The sequence below is a fragment of the Crotalus tigris genome, unplaced genomic scaffold, assembly GCF_016545835.1.
Source record: "Crotalus tigris isolate CLP2741 ecotype Arizona unplaced genomic scaffold, ASM1654583v1 scf7180000017666.27876245, whole genome shotgun sequence".
Lineage (NCBI taxonomy): Eukaryota > Metazoa > Chordata > Lepidosauria > Squamata > Viperidae > Crotalus > Crotalus tigris.
In genome coordinates, this window is record NW_024096551.1 from 5,740,655 (window position 1) to 5,763,217 (window position 22,563).

The following is a 22,563-nucleotide window of genomic DNA, read 5'->3' on the forward strand; positions in this document are numbered from 1 at the left end:
AGATGGACAAATTAACAAAAGAGATAAAAGAAAAGGAAAGACATAGAGTACTATCTAATATGGAACAAGTGGTATGACTGGTTGGAGACTAGAAATAACAGAGGAGAATAAATGTGGAAAGGTCAAAGGTGAAAAATGTGTCTATAATAAAAACAATGGGACAAGGATAAATATTCTAAAGAAGAATAAGGGGAGAAAATGTAAATAATAGAAGACTACCACTATGAAATTGCTGTTAAAAAAAGGGGAGGAGTATATACTGGGTGTCTTATATATCTACTCAGCACTTGTAGATTGAAAAATAGTTACCAGATTTCAATACCGATTGTCTTACAATTATATTTTGACAAGCTGTTAGTCATATAATGATGTGTTATGAAAAAACATCTGCTGATGTTCATATTTTCATATTAAAAAATGTAATCATAACATTTGTTTCTTCAACTGAATCACCAAGTTTATTTGTTTACAGTACATAAAACTGAAACAATACATAAAGGAATAATTTTACTTAGGTGAATAGTTGTAAATAGCTGTTTAAAAAAGTATATTATTTACTTTTAGAAATATTTATTGTAGTCCTTCCTTCTGTGCTATAGGCTAGCCTTCCCCCCCCCTTTTTTTTTTTGCTGAGAAACAGGGAAGAATCAGATGGGTCAATTTAGCTAGCTGTGGATGCTGATGTGGCAGCACAGCTGGCAGATATCCTGGCATGGATACAAATGAAGGTGATCTACTCTCTCAGCAAGCTAGCAAGATTGGGTATTTCTTTGTTGGATTTTCTGGCAGAGTCAGGACATAATAAAGATAGTCCTCAAGTTACAATCACAATTGAGACTGGAATTCTGGCCATAAGTCAAGGCACACAGATGACCAAATCCAATTTTATAATATTTCTATAGCAGTCATACTATGAATTATGCAGTTAATAAACCCGAATCCATTCTCCTGAAAGAGTGTTTTTTGCCAGAAACAGCAAAAACCACCAGAAACTGGAAAAAAAAGAGAGCAAATTATGGTTAAAAGACTGGGATTCTACAACCAGTCATAAATTTGAGCGTGATGCCAATTATTTGAAATGCAATCATGTGACTATGGCGGTTGTGGGGGTGTAGCATGACATTTTATGATGGCTGCAGGTACTTTACAGGTTGTTAAGCATCTTACAGAGGGTATTCCAACACCTAATGATCATTAAACAACCAGTCACAAGTGCAGGACTACCTGTAATTCACATCTTTTTTGGGGGAGACGAGGGAAGAGACAACAATAAATTGATCTTGGCTTCTAGAAGAAGGGCATCACATTAGTTTTCTTTATTGAGAAAGAAGATGCAAGAAGTGATTATTTTGTTCAAGAAGGGCCTTACAAGAACTAGACTATCAAGTACAGTAATAAGGTAGATAGGTAGATATAATCCTGATATATAGCTCCAAGAATCTTGCAGACTGTTACAGCATTGGTTACCAGAAAGCACTCAAGTGTATGATATGCAAGTTGATTACGGTTCTTGAAAGATTCTTGTTAATGAGAGGGAGTCGATAAAGTAGATACTAAAGAAATGCATTCTGACTGTAATCATAAACATCTGCTTTTCAGTAGTTTTTGAGTTATTAAACATTGAAGTAAACAGTTGTAGTTTCTTCATTTAGCATAGAAAAAAATGTGATGCTCGTTTAGAAAACATCCATTTATGATAGAAAACTCAGTAGCAACTAAAATAATTTTAGAAATTATTTTCTAGTGCCATCAATTCCATCCATTTTACTGTATTGTGGTAGGCACATATTCAAAAACAGACATAAAAAACCCACAACTTGTATGTATAGATATATCCTCTACCTCTGTAGTACTATCTGATTTGTTCAAGAGTTCTGGAATATAGGTTCTATGGCTATGTTCATAAAAACTCAGAAAATCCAAATAGTTTCTATGGTTCTGTTTTAATCTGTTTGTGGATTTTTAATTAATGCAATGTATTCCTCCATAAGTCAATACTGCCATCAGTGTATTATTACTATAGATAGTCTTTGTTTACTTATCATTTGTTCAGCAATTGTTCTAAATTATGACAGTGCTAAATATAGAGATTTCCTGCTTCCACTTTTAATTGCTTGATTCACTAGAGCCAGGTCCTTGAAGCATACCAGAGACATAGTAGGTGAGAATGAATCAGCTCCCAAAATGGGAAGTAGTCCCAAAGCTTTTAGGGATCCCAAGGAACAGAATGAGGGGATATGGGTGACAGAAGGGCTGCTTCAGAGTTCTGGTGACTATAAAGGTGATAATGGGATATTGTAGGGCCATAACTCTGCAACCAGTTATAAATAGTAGCTTTTGGGAGGGTATCTTGTCTGTCATTAACTTTGAATGGTCACTAACTGAGCAGCTGTAGGTCAAAGACTATTTTATACCTTCAGGAAAGTGTGTGAAGTATCCAACTTCCTTTCAAAAGAAGTGTAGTAGCCAAATAAGTTTAATGGATAGAGTTTCTAAATCTAGTGAATGGCAGAAAAGCAGTGATGTCCCATTGTATCCTTTGTATTCACCAGGATCAAATGCTTCCAAATACATATTTCTATTACCCCACTTTTTATTCCTGAATGTGGAGAGGAATATTGAGGGAAGAAACTGAATGTTAAAAAAATATTTTTGAGTCACACAGACATCTGCAGTGCAAAAATTCTACAACATAAATTCATACAAAAAGTGCAAAAACCTTCACACATAAATTCACAAAAAAATCTTTAAAACAATACATTTTAAAATTTAAAGGAAAAAATTATAAACTGCTATACCTAATATTAAAGAATTTCAAAAATAGTTATTTTTCTCCATTTAAAAAATGTAACACATTAGAAGTAGCCAGTGGAAATTAAAAAGAAACTACAGATGGAATATTTATACAACTTATAATGAAAATGTTTTTATTTTCAATGCTGTAAAATTTAATACAAGTTTTATTCTAGTCTATTAACGAATTTGTGATATTAAAATATATATTTCTTTTATATAGCACAGACAATCTCTATAGTAATGACATAATATTGATGTTAAATAAGAGATAATATTCAAATGCTGCATCATTGCTTGGATCTGTCAATGCAGTCTGAAGCACAAAAATCTAAAAAAGTGCGTGTATGCGCATATGCGTACACACACACGTGCGTGCACAGAGCGTATTCATGTGCAAATTTCTTTGTTTTTCTATTAAGCTTTCTGTCAAATGATGTTTCAAATTTAAGTTTTGTTTCAATATGCCAAAGTTAAGGTTTTCATTCTCGTGCTAAAGGAAATATTTCCCAACTATAATATTGTTTTGTTCTTTTAATCTACTTTCCTCTTCATGAACACAATGATCAATGAAAATGTTATAAATCTTTCTGAGCTCTAGTTTATTTCCACTCCTTCCTTCAGAATTAATATTACACCTCATCAAACATACTGTCAGAAAAAAAATTATGGCACTTTGCAAAAATGTTTTGATTGTACTTTATATCAATGAATTCACATGCTTTCTTTGTTTCTGCAAACATGTGAAAAGAACAGAGAGATAGTAACTGTATTTTAGTACTATTTTAGCAGGAATATTTAGCATGGATATTACAGGATTAAAATACCTTAACATTTTCAGCATAATTTTGGTGAGAAAGGAAAAGACTATTTTCAGACGACCAAATATTTCACAAGAGTGAAGAACATATTCTTCACTGTAGTCTGTATGTATCACATGTACATGTTCTACCTTTAAAGGTTATGGAGACCTATGGAGATCAAGATTCTTCTGTATTTCAGAGACTTTTGGTGAGAACGTGCAAGGAAATTTCTGTCTTTCCTTCACTGAATTAAGTTAACAACAAAGGCTCTGCTTGAAAATGAAAGTCTGAATAAAGGGCAAAAGGCTGATGGATGTTTGTATCATTAAATGAAGTATCCAATGGCTTACTGTCTATCAGTATTCTTAAAGTAAGGAAAGTAAGAAACCATCTCCATTGTCACAACAAGAGCATTCTCACAGCTAATGGGTTTTGATGAAAAAGTAGAATTAGTTTTAGTAAATTTAACTCGACTGCTCATTTTATAGATGCTATAACAATAAGAAACAACTTTCTATGGTGAAAACAAACACATGGCAAGAAGCTTAAGCTAAACTTTTATCAGCTGGCATAGAATGAAAAAATTCATGGAGATTTCAGTGGAACTAATAGTTGGTTAAAGTATATTGATTGTTTAAAAAAATCATCACAGATTGAAGGGGACCTCCCTCAAATTTATTATCAAATTCATTTAGCTGTAGTTTCTGATAAACAGTATCAGCTGAAGACATAAACCTTATTTGTAAGGGATAAATCAAATGTAAGGGTAACGTGGTATGTATAAGTCCCCATGGTTGCTTATTTTACAATTTCTAAGATTTAAACATTTTGGATAACTGTGAGCCACTTGAAGAATATTCTGAAGCCAATTTATTGTTCACACCAATGTAAGCAAAAGAACAATGAGCATTTTAAAATAATGTCATTGAGTCAAGCTCAACAGCTTGTACCTTCATTGAAAAAGTCCTTGGCAGTTTTCTTGGCAATACTTTGAAAGTTGCTTGCTTTTACTACAACTCTGGAAGTCTTCCATTCAGATAATAAACGGCCCCTATTCTGCTTAGTTTACTTACATGCTTTTACCAGTTGAGGCAATAGAACAGGGGTGTCAAACTGCCAGCCCATGGGCCAGAGGCATCATGGCGAAACCGCACCCACCCCATTGCTCTTACTGGAGATATGGAATAAAATAATTTAGCTTGATTGCTGCAAACACTGTCTTTTTCTTAGAAATACATGGGAACTCTGTCGACAACATTATATTGTATAGCCATATGTTATAAAAGGCTCCAGAACGTAAACCCTCCAGTGCAATTTCAGAAACAACCCACACGATCTAACTATTTGACAGATTATATTAAGATACTTATTTGAATTATCTCCAAAAACAATTTCATGATTTAAGAAATTAAGAAATTTGTGAATATAATGCAATCCATAAAAGGATTCAGTAAACAGTATTTGAATTTTGTGAAATATGTTAGTGAACTAGTGATTGCTATTAGTATAGGTCACAGGCCGGCAACCTGCGGCTCCGGAGCCGCATGCGGCTCTTTGAGCCTTCCCCTGCGGCTCCCAGCCTCCTCTGCCTTTGCAGAGAGAGACAGAGACAGAGAGAGGAATTGCGCTTCCTTGCTTCTCTCTCTCTCTCTCTCTCTCTCTCTCTCTCTCTCTCTCTCTCTCTGTGTGTGTGTAAAAAAGAGAATGCACTCACAGTGTTCTCCGAGGAGCTGAAAAGCTTACTGGGCGGAGCTCCTCCCTTTGCTGCGTCTCTGCTGGAAGCAGGAAGGGCAGGAGAGAGCTAGCTAGCCCAGCTAGGCTGACTCAGGAATTCTGGGAGTTGAAATCCATGAGTCATAAAAGAGACGAGGTTGCCTACCCCTGATCTTGTTGGACAACAGCCTGAAGTTTGTCAGGTGAGCAGCAAATAGGAGAGGGGGGGGAGAAAGAGAGAGAGAGAAAGAGAGAGAGGGAGAGAGAGAGAGAGAGAGAGAGGAGAGAGAGAAAGAAAGAGAGCGGGGGAAGAGGAGTGGCAGACCAAGGGCAGATAGAGAGGGAGAGAGAGAGAGAGAGAGACCCCTTTGACATCTAAAATGAAGATAACACTGCATATATCCTTTTTTTACCTGTGTGCGTGTATGTGTGTGTGTGTGTGTATGTATATATATATATATATACATACATATACATATACACACACACAAACACACACACACCTATAATAAAGGTAAAAAAGGATATATGCAGTGTTATCTTCATTTTAGATATCAAAATGGTTTTGCGGCTCCCAGTGTTTTGTTTTTGGTGGGAAATGGGTCCAAGTGGCTCTTTAAGTGTTTTGGGTTGCCTACCCCTGGTATAGGTAGTCCTCATTTAGTGAATGTTCATAGTTAGTAGGATGATAAAAAGGAGCTTCCTGACCAATCCTTGCATTTATGACCACATATCTATAGAAAATTGAAATAAGGTCATAAATGCTGTCAAAATTTTACTTGGTAACCACTTTGCTTAATGACTGAGTTGCCGTAATTTCTGTAGTTGATAAACGAAGATTATTTCTATATTACTATTCAGTCCGAAAAACAGTATACTTCCATTTGATATGGTTGCTTTTTTCCATAAAGCATACAACTTTAACAGAAATGTATATTTAATGTAAGGGTGGAAGGTGTTTTTGTCTAACTAGTCTGATCAACTAAATTAATCAACTGTGCTGTTTAGTCAGGTGAGAGATATTGTAGCCAAATCATCCAATGTTAAGAAATATCTAATATGCAAGCCTTTAAATGTTTGAAGTAATGTTACCATCTACATTGAAGGAATGTTGTACTTTGTACTAGTTTGATGTCTTAACAGATCTGATAGATAATAACAAGTGAACTAGGAGGTGAGAGCATAATCTTTAACATCTTTATAATAAATTTAAAATTTATTTTAAAGGAATATTAGTTATGGATGAAATTTGAGTCCATATCTGATTTAATTATAAAAAATCAAAACTGAGTATCATATATATTTGACTGCAAACTAGAAATTGAAATAGTAATATAAAAACAGTTTAAATAGAGTCCAGTTTGAAGAGATTTATGTCAAGAACCTGAATATTTTTTCTGATACTCACAGTTCCACCAACTATTCTTCCTAGTGGATACCATGCTCTTTCATCAAACCAATTTAAGAATTCATAAAATCCATGTGATGCAAGATGATGTGTTGATCTGTAGTTAAACCTAGAAAAAGTAGATCAGATGTTAAAAAAAATCTACTAATTATCTTATTTTAGTTAAATGTTCAAATCCATATAATGCTCTTTGGGGAGCTAATGCTTGGAATTTCTAATATTAAAATAAAATCTGGCCAATTACTCTTTCTCAAGCTTAGGAAGCAGGCAATGGCAAACCACTTCCAAAATCGTCTCAAGAAAGCTTAAGGGTCTTGCTCAGGCAGTTATCAGAATCAATACTGAGTCAAAGGAAAATAAAAGGCAGTATTTATTAGTATGACTGAATTGCTATTGGCACCTGTATAGACACTTTTGTATATATCTGAATAAATATTCCATTCCAATGTTAAAGAAGAGCTCCAGAATCTTTACTTTTAGTTTTACTGAATGGGAAAAAGAATAAAATTGCTATTTCATCATTTTTATGGTTCCAATTCTAAAATATCTATATACTTCATTACATTAAAGAATCCTAAATCAGCAAGATTTATAAATGAATAGGCAACTATGTTTTGATTTTATATATCTTTAAAATTGAGCTTACAAATATCAGTTTGTATGATGAATATTATTAGGGAAAAGGGAATTCTATAAGTCTAATTCACTTTTAAATGTATGATAAATTTAGAATTACTATTTGCAATTAATTACTTTAATATTTATGGATTTACAGATTTATATAACGAAGGTTAATTTTTTTAACAATTAAAAATCAAATCTGATTATAAATAATCAAGATGTTCATGGAAGACTTCAACTATATAGGATTCTTAAATTTTAGTTAACTACCAAAAAATATTAGTTTGCCCGAATAGAATTATATACTGTACTTTTCAGTACAGATGCTTTTATGATAGTGAATATGGAATGGCTATTAAAGATGAATCTTCCAAACTTTATAACTCCTTAGCATGATGGATTGCAACTAACATTCTGAGGAAGTATGGCATGATGGGAATTATAACACAAAATCTGGATAAAGATACTGCTTAATTTTAATAAACAGAAGCTGCCAATTTGGAAGTATTTAGAAGGAATAACATGGTTCCCAGTAAAGAATGAAAAGATTTTAATATAATTACAAAGTAACATCAAATCAACTATTACTGAAATTCTAGCTTACACTTGGCTCAAAGGAAGCATGCCACACTAGTGAATGTAAAACTTACTTCACAAGAAATATTGAAGTATAAAAGCTAGACAAAGGAAAATGTTAATCCAAAAGCACTCTCTCTCTCTTAAGAAAAAATAAATTTGTAAAAATAAAGCTAAGAGTTATTCTAAAAATAACACGAAATGAAATGGGAAACAATTGATTTGAAGACTTACATAGAATGCCTAAGAACAAGATTTAAGGAATACCCAAGGGAATTCTAGCCTTTTTTCATTCTTTGAAAACCAGACATATCAAACTTCTTTTGAAAGTCCTTCTTTATAGCAACGGTCTCACAGAGCTAGTTGGATTCTTGAAGCATCTTCCTTTACAAGTATGCCAGCTCTGATATGCTGTTCATTTACCACTTTTATCCTTACACTGTTTATTAATCTCTATTTTCAAACAATTCATGCCAACATTGAGGCATCATCCATATATGTATGTATATTTGTATATATTTATGTATATATATAGATCAGTGGTTCTCAACCTGTGGGTCGGGACCCCATTTGGGGTCAAACGACCATTTCACGGGGGTTGCCAAACAAGGCTGTCCACCATTTTCCCCCCTCTTCTTTGGCCACGCCCCTGGCACCCGCTGATGTATAAGTGGTTGGAGGTCACCACAACATGGGGAACTGTATTATGGGGTCGCGGCATTAGAAAGGTTGAGAACCACTGATATAGATGAAGGGAGATACAGATTTGTATAAATCCCAGTTTGTTTAAAAATATCTCTTTTTGCTAGAGGAAAAGGTGAGAACATATTTTTAAAGTTCACATAACAATTATATATAAAAAAAGTATTTCTGACACATGTAAATTAAACAACCCTTCATCATGCTTATAAGCAACTCTCAAATATTAATACTTTCATCAAAAACATTATGCTGAGGCAAAATACAGCTAAATACTTGGAAACTTTATATCCAATTGAATTGCAGCAGAAAATTTAACAGCATTATACACATTGTCAGGGAGGATTTAACTCTGCCAAATTCCAAAGTGATTTCAACTAGAATTGTTCTAGAACAGGGGTGTCAAACTGCTGGCCCGCATGTCAGATGCATCATAGCAAAACTGCGCCCACCCTATTGCCGGCAATGGCAAAAAAGTTGTGATATGTTGTGACATGTCATGTGACATTGCGAGCTTGACACCCCTGTTCTAGAAGCTAGAGGCACTGATTCTTATAGGACAAATGGACAGAAAAGATTCTGAGTTTACAAAATTAGTTTAATGGCCTGCAACTTTAATGAAACTGCAATTAGTTCTGCAAACAAGAAAGGAACTTATGTTTGTAAGTAAACTTCAGATTACAACAGCAATTGGGATGAAGATTGCTATCACTAAACAACACAATTATCATTTCTTTATCATTATCATTACTTAGTAATAACAATCTTTGCAGTCCAAGTTTCTCTCAAACCTCAGAGCACATAAGTTATGTGGGAAGAGATGTAAGTCCAAGGCAATGAGCATAAGGCTGCCATACAAACAAGTTATTGGAGGCCTTGGAAGGGCCATTGGAGGCTATATCTAGTTCGGCAGGCAGTACTGCAAGCATGCGTGTTATTGAGATCCTGACTTAACAATAACATGGTTCTGGCCTAATGATTGCAACTGAGGCTACTGGAACTGTCGTCACTAAGCAATGTGATGTCTCACTTAATGATCACTTTGCTTAGGAATGGAAATTCCAGTCCAAGTATGGTTAAGTGAGGACCACCTATATGGCTTTTAAGAGAGAATAAATTGTGCCACGTTGTATAAAACATCTACAATTTGAAAGTGGGAAAAAACTTCAATATTTTTCTAAAAATTACATCATACGTGATCAAGAAGACACAATTTAATCTAGATATGGTTTTATACTACCATCATCAAATTGGTCTTTGCATTCTTTTCCCACAACTGCAGAATCTGATAGGTGATTGATTTCAGTTGCCAGTATCTGCTTTTGAGTCTTACTATAACACATTTAAGCTACCTGTATTTGAAATTGAACTTCAAATTCAAGAAGCAACAAATTATCAACTGCAATGAGGATTCTGAAAAAAAATGGCAATGTTCTGTTATTGTACAAACTGACATAAACAATCAAATCATAATAGTAAATATATGAATTGGAGAAACCAACAAAAGTTATTTCTAATCATATACATTCCTTGAGCTATGACAGGTCACCTAACAACCATTCAAAATTACAACCCTTCCCCCAAAGATACATACGATCTCATTTCAAAGTTACAATGCCTGCAGTTCCTCTGCAGTCATTTACCCTTATGACCAACTGTAGAGATGCTATAGTGTACCCACTCACCTATTTCCCCCCCCCCACCATGTTCCAAACACTCCTCTCCACCCCCAATCATTTGCTTTCCTTTTAAAGGATCCATGAAGTTGGGATAGGAAAAGGTAGTCTGTTGCTGGGCCATGTGATACAATCCTGTCAATTTCCCTTTTCTTGCTAGTCTGAGCTCCCTCAGCTTAACACTAGCTAATGTTAGGGAAGGTAAATCTAACGGTGAAAAGAAAACTGTCAGGATTTCTTCTCTTCAATTCTCTTCAACATGGCCCAGCAACAGAATGGCCTGTTCAACTTCCCTACCCTGACCTCCTGAGTTCTGAGCATCTTTGAAAGGTAGATATGTGATTGTGACAGTGTGAGTATGAAGGAGGCCCAAAGGGCTGTGAGGACACCTAGAGGCAGGAAGCAGAGCATGGGATATCTAGGGAAGTAGGGAGAAGCCTACTGCGCAATGCAGTAGGTTTGTGCCTGGATTAGGTATCTCAGAGTCTGCCCTAACCAAATTAGGGCTTTACAAGTTGTAAAGTAGAGCATGTTCCTTCAACAAATGCATTGGAGAGAACAGGGATGGGGGGGGGATGGTTAATAAGGCAATTCACTTAACAATTATTCTGACTTCTGACAGTATTGTGCAGGTTCCATGACTGTCATAACTCAAGGATTATCTGTATACATTTTAATCAAGCTCTTTTAACTTGATGTAATAATCTTTTAATATCCATATCTATAGCATAATGTTAATGTAAGAATCATCTTATTGTCTCAGAGAACATTAACTGTCTTAAGAACAACAGGTTCTACATGACTGTTAGATGTACAGTATTCATAATCTCTTCTGAACGAATCCAGTCCAGTTATATTACATATAACACTATAAATAAGACAGTCTATTATATATTTACAAAATATTAGTGAAATGTGTATAATGGAAGAATTAAATGTTACATTATGTTAATTCCATTAACTTTACGATTTAGGCAATCGCTAACTAGAAACTGGTCTATCAAGGGATCAATTCTAAATAGATACTCACATCATAATCATAAACATTTTAGCCACCATCTATCCATTGCAGGTTGAAGGCCTCTTCTGCATGTTTCCAACCAATACGGTCCTGAGTTTTCTTTTGCCAATTGGCCCGCAATGCTTGCTGAGGTCGTTGATCCAACCTGTTTTAAGTCTCTTTTGTGGATTCTATGACTGCCTTGGTCCATCTGCCATCAGTTCTTCTTGCTATGTGACCAGCCCATTTCCATTTCTGTTCTTTTACTCTCCTGATGATATTGTATACTTTTGTCTGTTCTTTAAACCATGTGCAGGTCTTTCTGTCTTGTCTTATAATGTCAAGCATGTAATCTTTCCATGGCTCTTTGCGCCACTCATAGCTTTTGTATCGATTGTGAGGTTAATGTCCATGTTTCACCAGCATGTTAGAGCAGGTAGCACACAGTGATAGAAAACTTTCTGTTCAGGCACAGAGGGAGGTTGTTTTTGAAAGTTATGCTTAACTTGCCGAATACCTGCCAACCACACTTAGCATACCTTTCAATTTCCTTTATTGTATCACTTTTCACTGAGATCCGTTGGCCAAGGTATAAGTAGTAATCTACTAGATCTAGTTCTTCTCTAGATATAATTTTTTTTCCTTTGGTGAATTTATTACAAAGAACCTGCAATTACAATAAACCTTTTTCAGGTTTATTAAGCCAAATGGTTCTCCTGCTTTGTGCAGCTCTTGTGTCTTTATAGCTCTTCTGGGTTGTGAGAAAAGAACATCATCTGCAAATCTTAAGTGATTTAAATAGGCGCCACTGATTTTTGCCCAGTCTAGTTTGCGAAATATTTCTTCAAGGCAGGCCAAGAAAAGGACAGGTGATACTGTATCGCCTTGTCATATGCCTTGTTCTATGTTGATTTCCACTTTAAGATCATTAAGGAAAATTGTTGCCATTGTTTTTTCATATATCGATTGTAGTAAGTTTATGTAAACAATATCTACACCTTGGTTGAGCAATGCCTTAATTATTGCTTGCTGGAATACTGAATCAAATGCCTTTTTGTAGTCAGTGAAAGTCATGCACAGAGGCATCGTGTATTTTTTGTGCCTTCTAATGACTTACTGAACAACTTGGATGTGATCCATTGTGCTGTAGCCATTTCTGAGCCCTGCCTGCTCTTTTGGTTGTGCATCATTTAATTTCTCAATATTCTTTTTGCTATTATCTTGGTGAAAACCTTGTAGATGACTGAAGGCAGGCTTATTGGGCAATAGTTCTTTAAATCATCTTGGGCCTTTTTCTTGTGTATAAGAATCACTTCAGCATTTTCCCATGCATCGGGTATTTTTTCTTCTCTGAGACATCTTGAGTATAGTTTTGCTAGTATTTTATGTAAACTGTGGCCACCAGCTTTCAGCATTTCAACCATAACAGTTATTTCCTGAAGCTTTGCCATTTTTCATTAATACTTCCTCCATTAGGATATCTGGCATTTTCTCTTTGGTGGGTATTGTTACTTTTAAATGATCTTGATCTTTGTATAGCTCTGAATAGAATTTTCCAATTATTTCTAATATTTCCTATCTATTCTACACACAGAACCATTTTCACGCTTTAATGCAAAACCCTTCTTCTTCTATTTATAAGCTTGCATTTTGCTCCATTAATCCCTTTGTTTTATTCAATTGCCTTTTTCACAAGCTTCATGTTAAACTGATGTGTTTCTTCTTGGATATGTTTTTTATCGTCTTACAAAGTTCAACGTACTCCAATTTATTAGTGAAACTTCTTGTATTCTTCATTGTCTGCCATTTTTTCATTAAATCAATAATTTTGACTGCACAGAGCGTTTTTCTGGTGGTGCTATAGATGTAGCAGATTCAAGGACATTTTTGACTATTTGTTCATTTTGGTTGATAATGTTCATCTCTTCCAAATCTTGCAGTAGAGTAAAGTGATTTGATAGATTGTCAAAATTGCTATTCTCTAATAGCTTATCACTCTTTTTGTTTTTTTTTGTGTGATATCTTTATTTATTTCATACGTTCTTTTTGACAGTCTATCTTCACTTTAGCTCGTAACATTCTATGGTCATTTCCATAACACAATTGATGACAGTATAATTGCACAATATGGTTTTATTACTTGACATGATGTAGTCAAGTGTATTCGTTTGTAGATTGACTTATATGGCAATGCAACAATCAATAAAGTTTCCATTACTATTAAGATGTATCTTATAGAGAATTTTTTTTAAAAAAGATAATGGAAACATCTTACTTTTAACAATTTATTTGATTAACAGTTTCTACAAAATCAGCTATTTTGAAAACTGAATAAACTACTATTTTTAAACATGGAAGTTCATCTTCATAGGAGGATGCTCCAGTTCAGGTTCAGTTTGCTCAACTGCCTTAAGTATAAATTTTCTATTTGAATTAACCACAGGCTGCCTTATCTCTGAAACTATAGTAGTTAACTTAATTAAAAAAGTGAGCTTCATAAACTATGGTTTGAAATTATTTGCAATTAGCAAACCAACTTAATTCAGTTGCTGCTCAGGAAACTTCATAAACTATGATTAGTCAAAGTATAAGTAAATTCCTTCTTGTAATGTGATCATGATTTATGATAACAAAAGAAATACAAAAGAATCAATAGGCAAGAGCTTCACTTAGATACATTCACTTATTTAAGAATAAATAACAGATCTAAATTATTCAGAACAACCATCACAGGCACAAACATATAGCAAATGTAAAGAGAAACTAAGATCAAATTTCAAAATCAGAAGTACAGATAGAGATCCAGCTTTGGGGGAAGAAATAAAAAAAAGAAATTTATAGTTACAAGTTTATTTATTTATACTATAAAGAAAACAAGTCTTAATTATAAAAATATAGTTAACTTTTCAACATTTTCACTTTGAAAATAAATAGAAGCTACCTAATACTCTCCTTGTACAACAAATTATAAAGACAAACTCACCCATTATTAATCAAAATAATTAAACATGAATTTATTTATTGTGATTCTAGATGCTTGTTTTTTTCTATTGGGGGAAGAGGGGTCTAGAATGAAATTACATTTTAGCAGAATGCTTTTAATTTTTTTTTTATAAATTACAGTTCTTGTTTTCTCCAAATTGAAACTGTGGGTAAACTGGTTATTCTTAGGAGAAACTGAGTTTGATCAGAAAATTTTAAAATCTGTATCTCAGTTGAGGGCTCCATGTGACACTATTTTTATTCTAAATACAAATTTTATTATCTAATATCAAAATTCAAACAGGTAGAATTAATCCTGAATACGTTTCCTCTTTGCTTTTTATGGAGATACACAGACTTGTAGGCCAAATGCTGACTTCAAAAATCTTGTAGTCCTGAGAATTTCCAGAAGTTGTAATTTTAATTTAATGAACAGCAAAAATTGTTAAATACAAAGGAAATCATATTCAAAGTATTGAAACAATGTTATCAAAAATAAATGAAATCAAACTAAATTTGGGTATGTTTTGGTCCATCTGTTTTTAGAATGTGGCCCCTAGCAAGTGAGGTAGTCAGCCCTTAACCTGAAAAGAATTGTGAATTGCTAACCTAAATGCTAATTATCATTGTTCGATTCTTTTTCCATTGTGATTGTTTTTCCTACAGATATATAAAACAAAATATTTATGAATACACTATTCTTTAGCTGTTGAAACAATGTTTCAATATTGCTTTCTCAGATATGGGCAATGAGATGAACAAGATATGCTCTTCTAATATCTCTAATATATCAGGTTTCCTGTATTAGGAACTTAGACTGTCTTCCCACTGTTAATGTTCTATCTCTATCTAAAATTGAATTGTTTACTGAAAAGAATCCATCAACATATATCTTAACTGTTATGACTAACTATATTTAAGCCTACTCCCTGACGCATCCCCAATACATATGAGTACATTTTCCTTAGAACTGGTCCACTGACTGCATTATGAGATGATTCCAATTAATAAATGTCAGGAATGTAATATCAAAGTTCACACTGGGTAACCAAGAAAGTATCCAATCATATAAATCAGGAGCGTGACAATATCTGCCATCTCAAAACTTTAAATGACTCATAAAATGCCTTCATTTGGCAAGTTGCATGGAATCAGTCTTTAATTATCTAAAATGATTACAGGGGGAAATGGTTAAAGAAATATTTTTAAAAATCTAGAAATCTCTGTATATTTAAGATTGTAGTACTGGATAACTCTTACACAAAATTAAAGTACAGAAACATTTTGGAATCAAATTTAATTTTTACATTGCATTTTTCTTAGATACTATAAATTACTTACTGTGTGAACTCTTAATTTAACTATCATTCTGTTAGCTATGATTTATGGTTTAATGTTGTGCCAATCCATTAGTGTACTTTCAATAAACCATGATTTATCAAACCATTGCTGAAAATGATGAGTGGACAGGAATGAACCATGAACATAAAATAATATAATGTAGAAACAAAATGTAGTACTATCTGTACTTAAATATAGGAAATTGTGGGAAATATTTTTAATTCTAATTTAACCAATTGTATTTTATAAATATTAAAATAGAGACACATAGCAGAGTCCTGTATAGAACCCTAGGGGCTTATCAGTGATTGTTTAGCTTTAATGGACTGCATACTCCAAATTATATACTTAATCTGTAGAATTTAAGGGAGATATCAATACATAGTGTTACAATCCATTTATAGGATAAGATGAATTTCACTAACAAATAGAAACATTTGTTGAAAATTTTGATTATGGTATGAAAACTCTGAAATAGCATAACTCTACTCTGAATACATATATGCTTGTTTTGCAGTAGTTTATTTATTTTAACCATAAACAAGTAGCAACATAACTTACTGTACAATGTCTATTACATTTTAATTAGAGAAGGTCCTTAAGTTTTTTACTTTCTAATTTGATAATCCACATTTTAGTTATGGATCCTTAAACTATTGAGCAACTGAATTATTCAGGCAACATATCTACATAATTCAATTATATGAATGTAATATACTACTCATAATAGTAAATACCGTATTTTCCGGTGTATAAGATGACTTTGTAAAGCATGGAAATCGGCGTCGAAGTCGGGGGTCGTCTTATACGCCGAGTTGTCTTATATGCCGGAAATTACGGTAGTTTCCAGCGTATAAGATGACTTTCTAGGCATGGAAATCGGCGCCGAAGTCAGAAGTCGTCTTATTTGCCGGAAAATACGGTACTTCCTCCTCTAAAGAAAAAAATTGAGATAAGTGGAACTGACAATGTGACAGGTCCAAAGATCCCCACTGAAGCTAAGGGTGGACTTGAACCTGGGCAAACTGAGAGTGTGGCTTGTTCAAAAATGCCCAGTGAAGCTAAAGATGGTCCTCCTAGTTTAAATACTTTCACAATACACCATACCAAATCTCTTTGTGGGCATGTCATATCAATTTATTAGCATGTCTCCTATATTATGGTTTGTGGCAGTCAAATTGGATTTGGTTTGGTTTGGTGTGGTGTTATATTGTATTGTATTATGCAACTTGGTGACCTAGTGGTGAAGACTCTTGCCTCCCATGTGGAAGATTGCAGAAGGTTGTGAGTTCAATCCTAGGTAGTGGCAGTTGTTTCTCTCCTAGGGCGCAAAGAAAAATATCTGCTGTGAACTGTGTACGTCAGGAAGAATATCCAGCCAATAAATGCCCAGCTCTAGCCAGCTGCCCTGACTCTACCCCGAATTAAGGGATTAAGCATCTGAGGGCAGGACAAGAAGCAACGGATGGAAACTAATCAAGGAGAGAAGCAACCGAAAACTAAGGAGAAACTTCCTGATAGAACAATTAACCAGTGGAACAACCTGCCTCCAGAAGTGGTGAATGCTCCAACACTGGAAGTTTTTAAGAGACGGGACACCCATTTGTCCGAAATGGTATAGGGTTACCTGCCTGAGCAGGAGGTTGGACTTGATGACCTCCAAGGTCCCTGCCAACTTTATTATTATTATTGGGTTGTAAAAAAGGATATTATAAGAGCAGTGGTTAGAATACAGTATTGCGGGCTAATTCTACTGACTGCCAACTGCCAGCAGTTCGAGTCTCACTGGTTCAAGGTTGACTCAGCCTTCCATCCTTCTGAAGTTGGTAAAATGAGGACCCAGATTGTTGGGGGCCATATGCTGACTTTGTAAACTGTTTAGAGAGGGCTGTAAAGTACTGTGAAGCTGCATATAAATCTAAGTGCTATTGTTATATTGTATTGTATTATAGTATGACTTCTGAAATACCTTATTTTCTGTGATGAACTTTGCTAATTATTTGTCTAGTATGTGAAGAATCTTAAAGCAAAAAGCAGGCAGCTTCTTAGTAACTGTTCTTGCTTTGAAATGTAATTTGTTTATCTCTGTACTTAAGCTCTGTATCATCTTGTTTCCAACTGTTCTTGCCTATTAAAATATTGTCAAATATCAAATATTTGATTATATAATAATATAATGCAATAACATTTTGTCAAATATAATTTAAAAAAATCATATAAATCTTTCCCATACAACTCAGAATTAGAAACTTCATATTTTTAATTATTTTAGCATGTTGAAATAATTTAGCACCCAAACTTTAATGCTTCCAACCAAAGCAGTAGGCTGGGAGAAAAAAAGGCATCAAACTATTTGGAAATAAATTAGTGCAATGACCTGTATCCTTTAATTCATTCAGTACTATCTGCTTGCAATCCTCGGTACTCAGGGAACTATTTGACATACTTACTTTGACATACTTACTTGAATATTATAGATCTGTAGAAAGTATTTTCTGAAAAATAATAAAGCAATTATACACCTCTTTAATAGTGAAAACTCTGATTAACAGCTTCATAAGATGTAAGATAACTGCCTTTCAATTCAAATGCCAAATTAAGCTAAGAACAGGATTGTCGACTTTATTATGCTATAATGTTAAAATGGGAGTTTAAGTTTGCTGCAGCATAATTTGTTTGAACAGAATGGTAATAAATAAATGATTTCTCACCTCAGCCAACTGTTCTAACATTACACCTATTCTCAAAAAGATTTTTCTACAGGCCATTTCCCACATTGATCTAACTGGAATAGTCCCAGGAGCAAAAGATACAAACATTGATTCCCATCCCAGTACAAAATTCAAGGATTTTGGACCCCCAAAACCATCAAAAACTACATTACAGTTTTTGTAAAATGTAAGTAAAAAGTACATTTTTACATGTATGTACAATAATGCTGCAGCGTTTTCAATACTTCAAATTCAATGCAGCCTGCCCCAATGTATAGTCCATATGGCAGGTGAATAATGTGATATAAAATAGATGATGCAATCTATTATAGGGGCAAGATGGGGAAAATGACGCAACTATCTCCAGTATGGTAATTAAAGTACAGAATCCGAAACACAGAAACTTATTTATAACAAATAATCCTATAAGCTTGCAGCTCATAACATTCAAGAATTAGATTCTGATCTGTGTCAATAAAATGTCTAGGGCAAATAATGCAGAATAGTATCATCATATATAACAACATTACTGGAGAAAGTTACATAAAATTGATGTAATCTACTCTGGCCAAGATCTGATGTACAATGAATCAAATTTTATTAAAGATTTTTTAAAAAGAAAATACAAATTAATATAAAGTAAGAAAAAGAAATAAAATCAAAGAAAGCTAAGTGTAAAAGATAAATAGAAAAGAAAAATATAAATAGTTTCCTATTTTATTTATGGCAGTTATAAGGCCAATTATAATTTTACCTCTTACTCTATCGTTACAACATATCTTTCTATAATCTATTCTGTCTATTCATCAAAACCATTAATTATAAATTCATTTCTTCGTGTTTCACATAAGTCTATAAGGGGTTTCCAGTTAGCTATAAATGTAGTTATTGTCTTTTCTTTTATTATAGAAGTTAACTTAGTTATCTTAACAAGTTCCATCATTTTCACCTACCATTCTTCCCTTGCAGATAAGGCCAAATCTTTCCACCTTTTGCATCAAAGTAATATTTTCTATAACTATCATAAAGACATGTAAAATCATACTACATAAAATGGAAATTGTACCTTTTAAATTGTTACATAGAAATGACCACGTGACCACAATAGTGAATAAAAAATTTATGCATCTACTTAAAATGAAAGTCCTAGTCATTTTCTTTTTAAATTCACTGCAATATTATTACTAGCAAGATGTAACTGCAATTAGCCAACTACCTTTCTGTCCCCAATCTTATTTTGCGGATACAGTACGGTTTACAATATGCTGGGTGGTGAAGCATAAAGTTAAAAGCCCGACAGCTTCCGTAAGAAATATACTGACTTCATTAACCAATTGCTTTAGAAATTTGGCTGTCGAGTGCATAACTACTAAACCTCATATGAACAGGATCCATTTGTGCGTAGTATGCCCTCCACAGGTTCCTCTGCTCACCTCCCGATACTTTATTGCAAAAGGTCCCGCTCCTTCAGCGTCCAATGCTTTTTAACCACTGTTCCTTTGCCCTTTACGTTCTCTCTTCCATATAAAGAAACGCAAACGCACGCTCGTCTATGCCGCAGCGAGGATTACTGCAACGCTGCACAAGTTTTATCCAATGAACAAATGAAAACGAATTGGGGCCTCTTGGTCCAACACCAGATCGCATTTAAGTCGTAAGGTTAGACAAGACTGTTTCGGGTGTTTTAGTATAGAGTTGCAAGACAGTTTAAGACTAAAATGCCTACCGCTATCATAGTATTCATTTGGCTTTTCCACTCTCCCACCTTGCACCCTCAAAAACAACTCCGGGTCATCTTTTCCACATGTCACCTCTCCCTCCCTGCTCCCTTCCATTTGCACATCCGTCTCTCTCCAAATACTCCCATAATTTTCCCTCATCTGCATTTTAAAAACTCTTATTTGGACTCGGTTTCCCATCTTCTCAAGGACCACACGCAGCTCTCTTATTAACCCGCTTTCCTATTCCTCGGTTTAACTGCGGTCGCTTGTCGTCCACCGCCGCATGGAGCAGCACCTGAGTCCGTTTCAGGCGTCTCTAATTCTTACCAAGGGTCGAACTCGTGTATGATGCTCTCGAAGCGGATGACGGCGAACAGCCTGGAACTGAAACCAGCCAGCCAGGCCAGGAAAAGGATTGTGAAGGAGAGCAGCGACTGCCAGCCTGCCGGTTGCGACAGGCCCCCCGACAGGCCGCCTCCTCCCGCTGGGGCGCCGGTCGCCGCCAGCGAGCCACCTCGATTGTTAGCCAGGGCTTGGGAATTTGAAGATGACGACGAGACAGCAGCACCGGACTTGTGCTTCTGTTCGGGGGCTGAGTGTTCCGCCATGTTGGTCCCCGGGCTCCTCGCTTTTTCTCCGCCTAACGCGCGGCGAAGGAGGAGCAGAATCTGCCTCGTTCCTTCAGAACGCTTTGCAAAAGAAGACGGGGAAAGCGGCTAAAATCACTGTCTTCTTCCGCGCTCTTTTCACTGGCTGGGGAAGCACTTCCCTGCCGCTGCCTCTTCTCGAGCGACCCAGGAACTACTGCCCGTTGCGGCCGCCGCCGCCGCCAACATCCCAATGCGGCGCCAGAGAACGGGCGCGAGACTGAAGCAGCGCGCGCACGAGAGATGGGGGGGGGGAGAAATAAGGCGTGGGTATGAGAATAAGAGGAGCGACAGACAGAGAAGAGGCGGAGATTCGAAACGAAGGTAGTGAAAGTTGCTTCCGCGTGAAAATGAATTGGCTCAAGATTAGGGTCGAGGAAAAATGAAATGGGAGGAGAAATAAAGCGCGGGACTATAGACAGCCGTTGGGCGGCGCGTGAGAAAAGGAGGCGGGGGAAGAAGCTAAGGCGGCTAATTAAGGCTTGAGGCCCGAGTGATCGCTGTGACACTCAGTGGGGAGGAGCCGGCGACGAGGCTTCTCCTCCCGTTTTCGTCAAGATCTTCCTATTAACCTGTCAGAGAGCGACAGGTACTTCAAAGGAACAAAGCGGTAGCCAATTAGGATCGACAACCATAGGGCGAGGCTACAGCAAGGCGGTGACTTTGTCATTTTTCACAAATTATAAAAAGCTGTGCTAAGTGGAATCGTTTGATTGGCTGATACGTTTACCGGTGACGAGTAGAGTTGCTTTTTTTTCATTGTCACGTGAGATACATTAAGAACTGACGTTTTGGGCCAGCCCTTGGAGTTGAAGGAGCTGCGGTAGATGCAATACTGTATTCCTAGTGAGGAAGCCCGAGGCATATTGGGGCTTGTAGTTTCTAGGCATTGTTGCTTTGAATCTGTCAAATGTTCTGCTTACCCCTGTTGTTATGGTAAACTTTGAGGATACACTGTCAAAATCTGCACATTTGTTTTCTGAAGTTATAAAAAAACCTGAAATACAACACAAGTTATTATAACGTTGATAGTACTGCCATGCTCAATGCAAAATGCAACTTTAAAAAAATCACACCGAATCACATACTTGCAGGTACATAGATACTTAGGACAACTAGAGCTAGAAACAGAAAGCTTGTATAACTAATACCGATCTTTCCCAATCCTGGCATCTTCTTGGCAGGACTGTTGTTGGGAATTCTAGAAATAGAAATCCACATTGTGTCCGAGATTTGTTAAAATATGAACCCCTGTTCTAAATAGCCACCTGGAAGGAGCAATGCATGGGATAAAGAAAAAAATGAGACTGAATACAATAGCTGCTGCCCATGTAATAATATTTAAACTGAGGCATAGGATCCTTTTCAGTGTATCAATTCACAGAGCAGGAAGTACTGACAGACAGCTACTGTTTTATTCTTACACTACAATAATAGTTTCCCATTCACCCAGTTTGTAGCTGTTCATTTAATAAGGCAATATTCTATTCTTAAGGGAAAAGAAATTAATTCTAATAAATGGAACATCAAGGAATATTTAAATCAGTGGTTGCTTATACAAGTAGTTGAATAAAAACATACATCTGATGATTATGAACTAATCAAATATTTTTGCTAGGAAGGAAGATAAAGTACTTTGGTGTCAGATAATTTTCTTTGGAAGATTGAGGAAAGATTCTGTAACTGGGTAACAAATCAGACAAAGCCCTTTCTCTGGACATCTTCTTAAAATGGCCAGACCATATGCCATTTAAGGGCTTTTAAGATAGAACTAAAACTTCGAATTGTGGTTAGAATTACATAAATAGCCAAAGCAGAATGCTCATGAAACTTTAGTGACAGGTGATGCCATTAATATTTTCAAATACTTTT

General features: G+C 35.4%; 1 protein-coding gene across 3 annotated transcripts in view; it reads right to left on the reverse strand.

The window, feature by feature from the left end:
• The window catches only part of STT3B (STT3 oligosaccharyltransferase complex catalytic subunit B), a 65,308-nt gene extending 44,188 nt beyond the window's left edge, over nt 1–21,120 (reverse strand). For 2 of the 3 annotated variants that reach the window (XM_039336333.1, XM_039336332.1), the window contains exons 1-2: nt 20,372–21,120; nt 6,718–6,826 (exon numbers count right to left, since the gene is read on the reverse strand). In XM_039336333.1, coding sequence (XP_039192267.1) covers nt 6,718–6,826; nt 20,372–20,652 — 390 coding nt within the window. In that variant the 5' untranslated portion in view covers nt 20,653–21,120. Of the gene's footprint in view, nt 1–6,717; nt 6,827–18,076; nt 18,096–20,371 lie in introns of those variants that run through there. The other variant, XM_039336334.1, reaches the window with a different exon arrangement.
• Between the last annotated feature and the right edge of the window lie 1,443 nt (nt 21,121–22,563).